This window comes from Suncus etruscus, chromosome 4 (genome assembly GCF_024139225.1).
Source record: "Suncus etruscus isolate mSunEtr1 chromosome 4, mSunEtr1.pri.cur, whole genome shotgun sequence".
In the NCBI taxonomy this organism is placed as follows: domain Eukaryota; kingdom Metazoa; phylum Chordata; class Mammalia; order Eulipotyphla; family Soricidae; genus Suncus; species Suncus etruscus.
This window is the reverse complement of record NC_064851.1, coordinates 102552079-102565186: the sequence shown is the minus strand read 5'-3', so window position 1 is coordinate 102565186 and position 13108 is coordinate 102552079. Positions and strand designations below refer to the sequence as shown.

Below are 13108 nucleotides of genomic sequence, written 5' to 3'. Positions count from 1 at the left end.
ATACCACAAGTGTTTTTTTTCTCTGAAACCCAGGGTCTTTATTGGGAAGCACAAGACCACACCCTGGGGTGGAGAACAGATAAGGTAAGAGACCAATCCAAAGGATGCTTTCATCCAATGAGTACCCAACAAGCATATCTTGAATAGGATGGAAACTGGTTAATCCAACAACTCCTCTCCCTTTTTCTGTACATGCAATGCCAGTTCTTTGTCCCTCAAATGCTCCTGTACTCTCACACACATGATGGACTTCTGGGATCTACAACAGCTGTTGGTCACCACATCTCTACTGGGCATGAACCAGACCCGGCTCCTTCTATCACTGTTCTCTTGCCCAGATGGTAGGACCCTGTCCTCCCTGTCCCACTGTCACTGTGCCCACTGGGTCCCCTAGGTCCTCTCTCTCTTTTGGACTCTGAGGCCCCTGGCAGCTGAGGATACTGACTTTTCTTCCTCCCGAAGGCTCCCCTCTGCACACTCAGGCTGAGATGCTCAGGAGTGAGAGTCACAGGTGTAGCTGCTCCCATGGGCTGCTCCAACTCTTCTCCAGAACACGGAGGTGGGACAATGGGACTAGGCCTGGAGGGACTCCCAGCACCCACTTAGCTTATCTGCCTGAGACCTTGGCAGTGACAGAAGCCTTGCCACTAGCCAAGTTGGCCCTGCTCCCTGGCAGGCTGAGTGCCACGAGGCCATTAGCCACAGGTGTGTCCCTCACACTCCTCGGTGCTGTTTGATGATGGGGGAAAATGGCGAGCAGGGTCCCTTTCCCACACCTTCCCTCTTAGATTTGCATGGTCCTGCAGAGCATCTGCTGCTCCCCATCCCATACCTCAGAGTCCAGACAGCTGGGGAAGGCAGAGCCCACACAAGTGTGATTCGAGGGAGGTAGGTGCCTTTGAGACTCCTCTCCCAGTACTCCTGCAAGTACGGGCTAGGAGGTGGGAGGCTGCACCAGTCTTTGGTGACTTCTGCTGGGTTTAGGTCCAGGGGTCCCCTGCTCTGTGCCAGCCCCCTTAAAGTCCTCAGATATTTCTAGGACCCTGCCCTGAACCCCCCTGGACTTCCTCAGGAGGACACGGGGCTGCAGAGTTGGTTGTGTGTGTGGGGAACTTGAGGCAGGTATTAAGGGTCAAGAGAGCCCCCTGCAGTTTCTGTCTGTCTGTCTGTCTCTGTCTCTCTCTTAGTTTTGGACCATGCCCAGTGGTGACTACTGGCTCTGCATTCAGGGAACCCTCTAGGCAGTGTTCTGGCAACCATATGGGATCCCAGGGATCAAACCCAAGTTGACCACATAGAAGACAAGCCCCTCCCCGCTGTGCTATTGCTCTAGTCCCCTCCTTCCTGCAGGCAAGAGCCTCCCCAGTCTTGCATTAAATAATTAACGATGGGGCTGGATGGCGGTGGATTTCTCTCCGTGCCATCCCAGTCCACGTGGCTCTGCAACCTCCATGCAGTCGGCGAGTCCCAGGCCCAGGTGAAATCACTCACTCACAGTCAGGCGTCAGGAAGCAACAACTTTATTCAAGCCCTAGCCACCACGTGTGTGTGGCCTATTCATAACCTTTCAAGCACAGCAATATTTTGCTAGCCCTGCATCTTATTTCCTGTTAGCCATCTTCCCTTTGGGCTCCATGCTGGTCAAAGACCAGAACACAGAAACCCAGAAGCCAGAGCGCACAGCAGCGCAGAAAGGGCAAAGAGCCAAAAGGCAGCGAATTCCCTTGGTCCAAGCCTTATCTAACATTTCCCATTCCTGGGAGGGTTTCGCAGGTATGGTTACACCTACTATCCGGTTCCCAAGACCCCTCCCAGAAATGGGTGGGTCTCAGGGTTTTAAATAGGTACACCCACACCCAGCATTGATCTGTCGCCATCTGCCCGCCTCACCCCCGCAGGTGGTCATGCTGAGTCTGACAGACTGCTTTTTCTTTTTTTCTTTTTTTTTTTTTTGGGGGGGGGCCACACCCGTTAGATGCTCAGGGGTTACTCCTGGCTACGCGCTCAGAAATTGCCCCTGGCTTGGGGGGACCATATGGGACGCCGGGGGATCGAACCGTGGTCCTTTCCTTGGCTAGCGCTTGCAAGGCAGACACCTTACCTGTAGCGCCACCTCGCCGGCCCCCAGACTGCTTTTTCTACAGGCCTTGGCTTCCCAGGCCTTTGAGTTCTTGTGATGCATTGCGGGATTCTAGCTGTCACTATGGGTCTTTTATTTGGAGGTGGGGGGAAGTGGTCACACCTGTCGGTGCTCAGAGGTTACTCCTGGTTCTACTTTCAGTAACCACTCCTGGCAGGCTCGGGGAACCATATGGGATGCCAGGGATCCAACCGGGGTCCGTCCTGGGTTACAGCGTGCAAGGCAAACGCCCTGTGCTATCGCACTGCCCCCCACTATGGGTCTTGAGTGCTGGAAACTGCACCTGAACCTGTCACTAAGTCTTCCCTGCGATGTCCACAGATCACCAGCAGGGGGCGCCACGGTATCACCTTTACACAGTACCTTCCCTGCCCGGGTAAGACGGGTCTCAGATCTCCTGCGGGTGGGCCTGGGAGGAGCTTGGGGATTGTGGAGGTTCTTCAGGTCTGTGCCAGATGCGAGTGAGAGGAGCAACTTTGGCGACAGGGACCTCCCCGCCCAGTGCCCATATCAGAGTCTCAGCAGCTGGCCTAGGGCTGCATGGTGACCAGGACTGAAAGCAGGTGTGCTTTGGCCCAAGTCGAGTCGTAGGGTACCAGCAGGTCCTCTGGCTGGTGGAGGAGTGAGGAGTCCCCTCTTGCTGCACCCTGAAACTAGCTGACCCTGAGCATGTTCCTAAAAGGTGAGCACAGAGGCCAGAGTGAGAGCGCAGTAGGGAGGGTATTTGCCTTGCTCAAACACCTCTAGGAGTTATCCTTGTGCACAAAGTCAGGAGTAAGCCCTGAGCACTGCTAGGTGTAGCCCCCAAAATGGTGGGGCACAGGGCTCTAAGCCTCCACTTCCCACTATCCCAGTGCCGAGCCCAGAGTAGCTCCTGAGTCCTACCAGGTGTGACCCCCCCCCCAAAGCAAACATGGTGAGTGCAGCCCAGGAGAGGAAAATGAGGCCCATCTCAGACCATGACAGATAGTTTCCCTGGGTTCCTGCTCTCTTTCCTCCCATCCTGCTTAGGGTGCTTTTTGTGCAGGGGTGCAGATATGCTCACTTCCCTGAGTCCTTGTGCCCTGGTGTAGGTAGTGCCCGCTCCTTCACACCGCCTCCCTGCACCTGCCCCTTTGAGGACCCCACACCTCACTGTCATGCTCACCTCCTCTTCCCACCCCTAACCCCCTAGTTCCAAACTGGCCTGTCCCGAGATTGCAGAGTGTGATTCTAACAGAGAGAGTTTGGGGGATATAGTCAGCCCCCAGCTTCCCTTGAAGCCTGTATTCCAGGGAGCACGGCAGGCTGGTGCAAAGAGGTCACCCCCAAGTGCTCTGGGATTTGCAGCCTCTCCCTTGAGGCCCGTGCCCCATCCTAGTACCCCAGAAATGGGTGCCCACAGCCCTGCCTCCCACATCTCATTAATCTAGAGGAGGGGATGGCCAGCCTGACCTTCCCGGTGACTCAGATAACAGGGTGGGGGTTCCCTTGGTGGGGCACACTCCTTTTCATCTACCCTCCCTGCCATGGTCCTGTCTCAGTCTCAGAGACACCCATGGCCCTGATGCCAATCCCTGCTGGCACCGAGCTTATCTCCCGCTGAGAGGGGGGCCTCTCCCTCTCAGTCCAGCTGAGGTTTCTTGGCATGGTTGGCTCCTCCCAGGCCACCTCACTGGCTCCAGGGCTGTTTGCTTGGATCCTGTGAACAGGGATTCCAAATAGCAGCTTCCCTTGGCCTAGGATCCCTCAAATAGAACAGCCCTGCCAGCACCCAAAGCTACTCCAGGCCACAGATGGGCCCAAGTCCCTCTAGTGGGTCAGCTGGGGGGCCAGCTCTCTCCTTGTAGCACCCCAGTCTTCATAATTTTCCTCTCCCTGTTGCATGTCTGGCCAATCTCATGGAGCACCAAGACTGCCTAAGGGCTTCACTCTGACTCAGCTGGCTCCTGGTCCCAGCCTGATTGCTCAGCAGTTCCCTGCCTGCCTTGGAGAGGACACCTTCCAAAGATGGCAGGACAGCAGAGACAAATGTCCCCAAACTGGCCCTCTGGGCACGCTGCTGCCAGTCAGCAATGGGGCGGGCACCTGACAAATCAATGAAGTTCAAGGAGCTGAGATGTCACCAGGTCCTCTCCAGCTTCTGTCAATGAACTTGGGGACATCCCCAGGAGCATCTGTAAAACCTGAAACCCCTGTGCAAAGGTTCTGTCCCGAAAGCACAACGCACATACTTCACTCAAAATCTTTTCTTGGAGCAATAGTGGAGTGGGGAGGGTACTGGCCTCACACTAGCAGAACTGGGGTCCATCACCAACTTCCCAGAGGGGCCCCAGCCCTCTGTGTGAGGCCCCCAAACAAAGAGACAAACAAAATTATTTTCTTGTAAAGGTCTATTTGCAAAAGTCTATTTGCTTGACTTGCCTGACTTGCCTTTGCCTTCCTTTTTCCCTTCCTTCCTCTCCCCTTTTTTCCTCTTTCCCTTCTTTTCCCTCTCCTTGACTTTCTTTCACCCTTCCTTCTCTTCTTCCTTCTTCTCTCCCTGACTTTCTCTCTCCCTTAACTTCCACTCAGCTATATATCACAACCCCTGCCCGTCCATCCTTCCTCTCCTCTTCCCTTCCTTTCTTGTCTTTTTTTCCCCTTTTATTTGACTTTTTCTGACAGCAGCATCGAAACAGACACAAATGTATGACCTTGGTACTGTGGTAAAGGAGGGGAGGAATTCTGGGCACCAGCTCTGGACCCCTGGTCTTGTCCTGCCAGGCTGTGGCATGAGAAACCCCACAAGCATTGGTTGGCTGAACCAGCTTTGGGGCTCCTTCCTGAAAGGTTCTAAAAGAAGAAAAGGGGCTGACCTGCCTCCAGGTGTGCAGTGGGCTTGACATTTGAGGGTAGGAGGCACCCTGAGCTCTGGCCCCCAGGAGGAGAGCACCCCTGAGGAAGGCATCAATCACCACCTCTGTGGGGTCCTGTGTCCTCCACACTTACCTCTACTCCTGTACACTGGCAATGCCTGGCCTGGCGGGGGCCATAACAGAGCAGAGATGAATGTGGGAAAAATCTTCACAATTTGAAGAGAAATTTCTGTCAGATTCGTGCTTAGTAAATGTGTCATTGGTGCATTTGCGTTATATCTCAGACGACTTGAAGTCCTCAGCAGAGACCATCTAGAAATGTTTCTGAAACCCTGCTGCCCCAGAGGTTTACTCCATGTGTATGTTTGTGTTGTGTGTGCATCTCTGCACTTGTGTGATCATTGCAATATGGGTGTGTGTGCATGTCTGAGCGCATAACTATGCGTGTGTGTCTATATGTGGTCGTGTGCAATATGGGTGTAGTGTGTGCATGCATGTGTGTCTGCATGTGTGTGATTGTGCTTCTGTGCATGTATGTTGTGGGGGGATCATGCTTGTGCATGATGTGTCAGATGTCCTGACCTGCACACCGGGAGATCCGCATGGGGCTGAGGAGGTGCAGAGGAAAGGCGGGAAGTTGGGGGCCTGCAGTCTGCAGTCTACCAGGTGTGGACCAAGGGCACAATCTGCAGTCTGAGTGACCTGACTCAGTGTCCAGTTCTCCCCCAGCATCTTGTACCTGCTCTAGCCATACCCCCAGAGAGTCATTGCCCTGCCCCATCTCCCCCTTTAGGAAGAGGTCCCCGTGTGCCTGAGCCTTCAGAACCTCCTCTCCTGACTGACCCCACACTCACCCTTACTGATCTGTAAAACTAAATCCTGCCCCGCCCACCTCCCCACAAATAGCTGTTCAGGAACTAGCAATGCCAGGAACAGTCGCCCCATTTAAGGGCCACAGAACTTCGGAGTCTGTCCCAGAAAGGGAAGAATTGACCCCAGAGAGACCCTCAGGGTGTTCCAGGAGAATGTCTCAGAGTTTCTGGGGGTGGCCTTGGCATTCTGGGTTTTGGGTACACACAGCAAACAGAGCCCCAAACCCAGGAACAGGGCGCAGGTGGGCCCCCTCCCTGCAGCACAGCTGCAATCTGACCCTCTGGGCAGCACCCAGGGCCTTGGGGGGGAGGGAGCTGGAGTCAGGGCGTTGAAATCCCCACACCTGTTGTGGGGAGGGGGGGTCTCCCCAACATCCACACGGGGTCCCTGCAGCGCTGGGTTCGAGGCAGCAGAAGCTCTGGGGTTCTGTGGCCGGGGCTCCCTCTCCCAGGACCCTCAGCAGAGAGAGAACCTCCGAGAGTTGAGGTTCATCTTGGTCACCCCCAGGAGCTTGAGCGGCGCCGAGAGGCTGAAGGCGGGGCCGAGCAGCGAGTCGCACAGCAGGTCCGACAGCTCGTCGCACTCCTCCAGCTCGCAGGTGGCCTGGTTGAGCATCCGCCGGTGCTGGTCGCACGCCTGTTCCACCTTTAGCTGGTGGATGTCACTGCGCAGGCGCATGAGCTGGCGCGCCAGTTGCTGGTCCTGCAGCCGCATCTCGGCCTGGAGGGCGGGACGGGGTTAGGTTAATAGCGGGACGAAGGAGGTGGGACACGAGCTGGGCCTGCCAACGTGGCCAGCGCCTGCATCCTCGCCGGATCCCACCCCCTGGACGTGGGCGCAGGGCACCGGGTGAGGAGCCAGCAGCGAGAATGTGTCCCTCAGTGGGACTCGGACCAGTGGGACCCAGAGCTGTGCTCTGAGCTAGTGAAGAAGCGAAGCCCCTCGGTGGAGAAAGTCAAGAACCCAGGAGCTGGCGGGCCGTTAAGGTTAAGGCTTTGCACGGGGCAGTCCTGGTTCGAACCCCAGCACCACCTATGGGCGCCACCAAGCCCTGCCAGGAGGGATCCCTGAGCACCCACCACTAGGTGTGGACCAAAAGGCACCCATTTCCCATGAGGACACAGGGAGAGGGGAACAGAGATAAAGCAAGTCAGAGAGAAACACAGAGAGACAGAGACAAGGACAGAAAGAGAGACAGAGAGAATGTGTATGTGTGTCTATAGTCTATGTGTCTCTATGGTGTCTGTGTTTCTATGTGTGTGTATTTCTCTCTCTCCCTCTCCCTCTCCCTCTCCCTCTCCCTCTCCCTCTCCCCCTCCCTCCCTCCCTCCCTCCCTCCCTCCCTCTCTCTCTCTCTCTCTCTCTCTCTCTCTCTCTCTCTCCCCCCCCTGCACTATCAAGGTTGGGTGCTTTCTGGACACACCCAACTCACCGCCCATCAGCACATACCCAGATGTTACCATCACTACCAAGGAACTAAAACAAAGGCTACAAAGGCAAACATTGGTGGGGGGCGAGCTCCAAAAAAACTCCCCCAACAGAGCTGCTCTGGTCTGCAACCTCTGGCAGTACTGAGGGACCGTGGAAAGCCTCCCCCCATTGTTCTCTGTTCCAACCCCAGATCTGGCACCATTCTGTGAGTGTCCCTGGAACAAAGCAGTGCAAGTATTTCCATGTAAAGGGTAGGTATCTCAGTGGGGCCCCCCCACCTCCCTATACCTGCATCCTCCACATCTCAGCTGGGTACAGAGAAGATGCCTAGCACTCAGGAATATCTGTAGGGCTCTTCAGTGGAGCTGCAAACCAGAGCTCAGAACCTTGGATGTCCCCAAGAACCAGGCTCTCCACAGGACCTGCATTGCCATAAGCAGCAGTGGCCCCCAGGACATTTACCTTTTTGTGTTTCTGAGTGCCCCCAGCTGGAGTTCTTCTTGGTCTATGAGTACCCCTTCTAGGCCTCGCACATGAGAGCTAGAAAGCTGGTTTCCCTCCACTACCCTCAGACTCTCGAGGCCCATCTTGGCCCCTCATCTGTCTCCCCACTTCCCAAAGGCCCTGTCAGCCCCAGCTCCTCAATTCCCCTCAGCAGTGGGGGCCGGTCTCAGGCAATGCTGCAACCCCCACATTTCCACCTGCTGAGGTGGGGCCTGAAAAGTTGGGTTAAGAACCTGACACCAGTTCCAGAACCTTCTCGGTGCTTTGGCCCTCGGGTTTCTTCCTGTTACCATACCCACAGATGGGGTACCTTTCTGTTATTGCACTTGCACATGAGGTTTCTTCCTGTTAATCTGGTCTGTCCTAGTGCTTCGCTGCCCTTTTGGAGCTGGAAACAGGCCAGCCTGTTCCTTCCCCTGCATTTCCTGGTGATCCTAAGCCAGACAAGTTCTCACCTTCCCCAGCAGGTTTGGATTCGGAGCTTTGTGGCTAGAAAAACAAGCCCCTTGGCTGTCAACATCCTGAGCTTCCCACCGGCTGTTTGCTTGTTCGTGGGCCACACCTGGCAATATTTAGGGCTTACCCCTGGCTCTATGCTTTGGGACTCAGGGAGCCTACGGGATGCTTGAACCTGGGCTGACAGTGTGCAAAGTACAAAGCAAGAGCCTTAGTTAGCCCCAACCCCGAGTGGTCTCTGGCAGGATGGGCTTGCTCAGGGCTCAGCTTTGAATCATTTCTCCTAGGGTCAGATGCCAGTGTGGAAAGCCAGGTGTGCATCTCCCCAGGTGTACACTCTGATGTGTGGGAGCCTCCGGCGCCAGCCCTGCAGGAGTCCCGCCTGCTTCTCAGCTGCTGGAGCTAAGTGAGGACAAAGGCTGAGCTGATCCCACCAACGGGCGGGGCCCCTGCAATTAGGGCTTAGAGATGCTGAAAGGGGAGAGCGTGGCTTTTCATCAGGAGTCTGTCCCATGCACGTAGGCATGCACAAACACAGACACAGACATACCTCGGTGCACGCATACACACATAGGCATACACAGATGTACAGATGGACACTCACATAGGCACAAAGACACACACGGCACACATGGACACATGGATTCATGCACACAAAAGGACACATACAGACATGCCCACACATACTCATGCATAATTACATAAATGGATGAACACACAGGTGCACACATGAGCACATGAAAGCACAAGGCACACACCTGGATGCCTGCACACATGTACACATGTATGAACACACACAAGTGTAAAATGACACCTAACTATTAACCCAAAACAGTGGCCTTCCCCCATCTTCCTCTTCCCATTAACCTCTTCCTTTGATATGTAAAAGCCCACCTGGATCACTCTGACCTGCCCTGTCCTGGTGGATTTTGTTCTGAGATAATAGAGAAGAGTGAGTTTTGACTTGGCACTTGATGACAACACCACAGGGAGAAGCCACTGACCCCGTGACTTTCCTGACTAGCTTAGTTTATTAGTCCTTCACCACAAACCTGCTGCTTCAGAACCATCACCTGAGGTTGGAGATATGGTTGGAGGTTGGAGATGCACACCCCAGGGTGTGTGTGTGTGGATTTTATTTTACACACAAGTACATGGGTAAACACACATGTACACACATTCTTGCACACAAGCATTCCACATACACGAACATGCACAAGAACATGCACACAGAAACACATGCATAAAACACATGTATGCATCATTCCCACATGCTTGTCCACCTGTGAAATATGTAGATAAACAGAGGCATGCTCATGGCACATGTAGTCACATGTGAAAGCGTGAGGAAAGGAGTGATGAGGCTTAGACATGAGGAAGGTGGACACAGAGAGAGAGAAGGCAAGGGGCTGGCCCAGGTTCCATCCTTGGTAGCCTACATGGTAGGCACTACTGGGAGTGACCCCTGAAAAGCATGGAGGTACTCGCAGTCCTTATGTCAACAAAATTAAAAAACACACCATGGCTGTGCCCCCAGGCCTTAGATTTGCCTGGATCTTCTGTGTTTCACTCCCTAAGTGTGGCTTCCTCTGATGCTTCTCTGTCCTGGCCACTAGGATAGCTGCAGGGCAGGGCAGGGGCAGGAAGTAGATGAGAAAGTCTGGTTCGCTGCATGGCTTTCAGACTCCTGGCTGGGGTAGGTCTACCTCTTGGAGATGTTTTTGTGGAAGTCGGGGTGTATGCCCATATCCCACAGTTCTTGCTTATCTGTGTCGTGGCCAATGGCTCTGCTCACAGTGTGAACACAGGGGCATCTTAAAAAGCAGGATCCCTAAATCCTGGCTGCAGCTGTGAGAGAAGCAGAGCCTCCAAGGGGCCACTGCAACCCCCTTGTGCTTGTCTCCTGGGATTTTAAAAATGTCTGAAGTCCTATTGCATTTATATTTGGGGCACAGTTTCTCTGAGGTGCAGCCTGCTTTTGGCATGCACTGCACTTGAGGAGACATAATGGAGCCAGAGCCCTGAGATCCAGGTGTGTGGATCTGACTGCAAATCCTGGGCAGGAACTTCCAAAAGCCTCTGGGAGCTTCTGAGGTAGTCCAGCACTCAAATACTCAGGGCTTGCATGAGCAGGCGGAAGCAGCAGCCAGATTAGCCTGGATGGGCAGGCGGCCAGGCTGATCCAGGACACTCCTTTAATCCCTGTGGGGGCTCCTTGGTGCCTGCTCGCCTGAAGTCTCTCCCCCCCCCCCACCATGCCTCATCAGGGTGGCAAGAGTTGGATCTAAACTTGTTTCTGTGCTGGATTTGGCTCCCTTCCCTCGAGGGTTCTGCACAAGGTTATGTCCCTTTGAGTTATTTTTCTAGTGACCACTCTGGCTGCACAGATCCTGCTCAGTGTGGCCTGGGTATCACCCATGAACCTGGACACCCACACTCCAGGGCCCAGCTCAGTATGGAGACCTGCAGCTGCTGGCTGCATGCACAGAGGCACACCTGAGTCAGCCCACGCGGAGCTCACATCAGCCTCTAGTCAATTCTCAGTGCTTACTCAGCTATCCTCCGTCCTTACTCTGTCCATACTCAGTTCCTGCTCAGCCCATTCCAATCCATAATTGGCGCTCATATTCAGGGCTCACACTCCATCCCATGTTTAGTACTTATACACAGTGCCACCCTCAATGCTCACACTCAATCCTATGTTCGGTTCTATGCTCTGACTTTATCCCATGCTCATCCATACTTGATGCTCAAACTCAGTATTCAGTACTTACACTCATTGCCACACTCAATGCTCATATTCAGTATTTACCTGATGCTCACACCCAGAGTGTTGTTTTACACCTTATTTGATCTAAAACAAACTTTATTCTTGCTTTCTTAGTATCTGTTGGTTTACAACTTAATATCACCCAAAACAAAGATTATCTTACTTGTAAACCTGGGTGGGTTTACTGCCCCACCCAGGGGTGATCTCTGTACTCAATAAAAACGGCATTTCTGGCAGGCAGAGACTCCATACTAGGTAGAAGACTGCCAGACTACACGTGGTTCATCCTCAGTCTGGTCTGGTGTTTGCCTTGCATGCAGAAGGACGGTGGTTCAAATCCCAGCATCCCATATGGTCCCCCAAGCCTGCCAGGAGCAATTTCTGAGCGTAGAGCCAGGAGCAACCCATGAGCGCTGTCGGGTGTGACCCAAAAACCAAAACCAAAACCAAAACAAAACAAAAAAACCCACCTCACCTCCATGCTATCTCTCAGGCCCCTGGATTATTTCTTGTGCCACACTGATTCAGACTCCTTCACCTGGGCTTGGAGATATGGTACGAGGGGTGATTTTACACCAGTGTTCATCTAGTGTTTGTATTCAGTACTCACCTACATGTTGTACTCAGTACTCATCCAGTGCTCACACTCAGTGATTACTCAGTGCTTGTACTCAGTACTCAACTAACATTCACACTCATCCATACCCCACCCATGCCCTGTCAGTGGTCTGAGCCTGACCGGGTCTTGTTGTCCAGGCTGGGCTGAAGGACAGGCCAGAGAAGGGCCTTTCTTCTGGACCCTTTTGCCTGTGTCACCCCTCAGAATGAAACTCAATGGGGCATTGAGGAAGTTGGAGCACCTTGGAGTATGGATCTATATCCTCCTGGGAGCATAGGACCTTGACTGAGTACCTGTGGTGGGTCCTAATGGAGCCCATGGGACCCCAGCATTGGGATGCTCCAGCATAATAGGAAGAGATGCTGGAAAAAGTAGAAACAGGGAGACAGGCTGGAGTGATGGCACAGCAAGGAGGGCGCTTGCCTAGCATGCTGTAGAACCAAGTTCTATCCCAGCCATCCCATAGGGTCTCCTGGAATGATTCCTGAGAGCAAAGCCAGGAGTAAGCCCTGAGCATTGTTAGGTGTAGCTCAAAACAAAATAAAGAATAAGGAAGACAGAGTTGGGGAGAAACAGAGACTGACACAGACATGGAACACAGGACAAGAACACAGATCACTAAAAGCAGGGGGGGGCCTGGAGTCCCTGGGACTCACCAGTTCTCTCCGGAGCCAGCCCAGAGCTTCGTCCACACTCTGGAAGCCTTGCAGCTTGCTGGAACTCAGAGGCCGGGGCAGAAGGGGACCGCTCCTGTCCAGAGGGGCATCCTCATCCTCTGGGGCTACTGGCCTGGTGCTGGGCCCCTGAAGCCTGGCCTGCCACTCCAGGTAGGAGGGCCTTCGGGTCTCCAGCCTCAGTTTCTCCGTGAGCGCCTTCAGGCTGCGCAAGTGGTCGTGGGCGGGCAAGGCCATGCTGGCCGCTCCTGCTTCCTCAGCGCCCGCGTCCTCCATGGGTATCTCGGGCGCAGACATCCCCTGACTGTTCTGCTGTCTGTACTCTGCTGTCACCAGGGTGGGGCCCTGGCTCCTGGTACCATGTGGGGTGTAAGCAGTCCGGGGTGTGGCGGCTGCCTCCCCTCCTCAGACACTGGGATTAAGAGTCTTCCTGGAGGCCTGCGGGGGCCACGCTTCGCCACAGGCAGGAACCGGCAAGTGTTGGCAGGATCCGGGAGCACCTCTGCCAGGAAGCTCTGAGTCTCGGAGGTGCAGGCGGGTGAGCCAGTGGGGCCCAGGTGACACCCCTGCAGGAAGGACACAGAGGTTGAGCCCAGCCTCTCATTCACATGCTGCTGTACCCTGAACCCTGCAGAAAGGGAAACTGAGGCTGAGGCAGCTGGGAGACAGGACAGAAAGGTGCCACCTGTACCCTTTATCCCCGCCTCATTTCGACGGGGCATATCCCCAGTACCCACATTGAGGCTCTAATCGTTCACACTTGGACCCAGAGACCCCCATGCTGACCCTGGGCCCATTTTTCTG

The 13108-nt window shown here is 54.4% G+C and overlaps 1 protein-coding gene across 1 annotated transcript; it reads right to left on the bottom strand.

Annotated features, from left to right (window-relative positions):
• Positions 1-6293: 6293 nt before the first annotated feature.
• Positions 6294-12601, bottom strand: FAM167A (family with sequence similarity 167 member A). Its single transcript, XM_049771151.1, has 2 exons — positions 12287-12601; positions 6294-6570 (listed from the first exon to the last, which is right to left on the bottom strand). The coding sequence occupies exons 1-2, from the start codon at positions 12599-12601 to the stop codon at positions 6307-6309; spliced, it is 579 nt and encodes a 192-aa protein (XP_049627108.1). The 3' UTR covers positions 6294-6306.
• Positions 12602-13108: the final 507 nt, after the last annotated feature.

Coding starts and splice junctions, on each gene's coding strand:
- FAM167A (XM_049771151.1), bottom strand. CDS start 12,601: ATGTCTGCGCCCGAGATACCCATGGAGGACGCGGGCGCTGAGGAAGCA. Junction 6,571..12,286: donor GCTGGCTCCGGAGAGAACTG/GTGAGTCCCAGG, acceptor CCCGCCCTCCAG/GCCGAGATGCGGCTGCAGGA.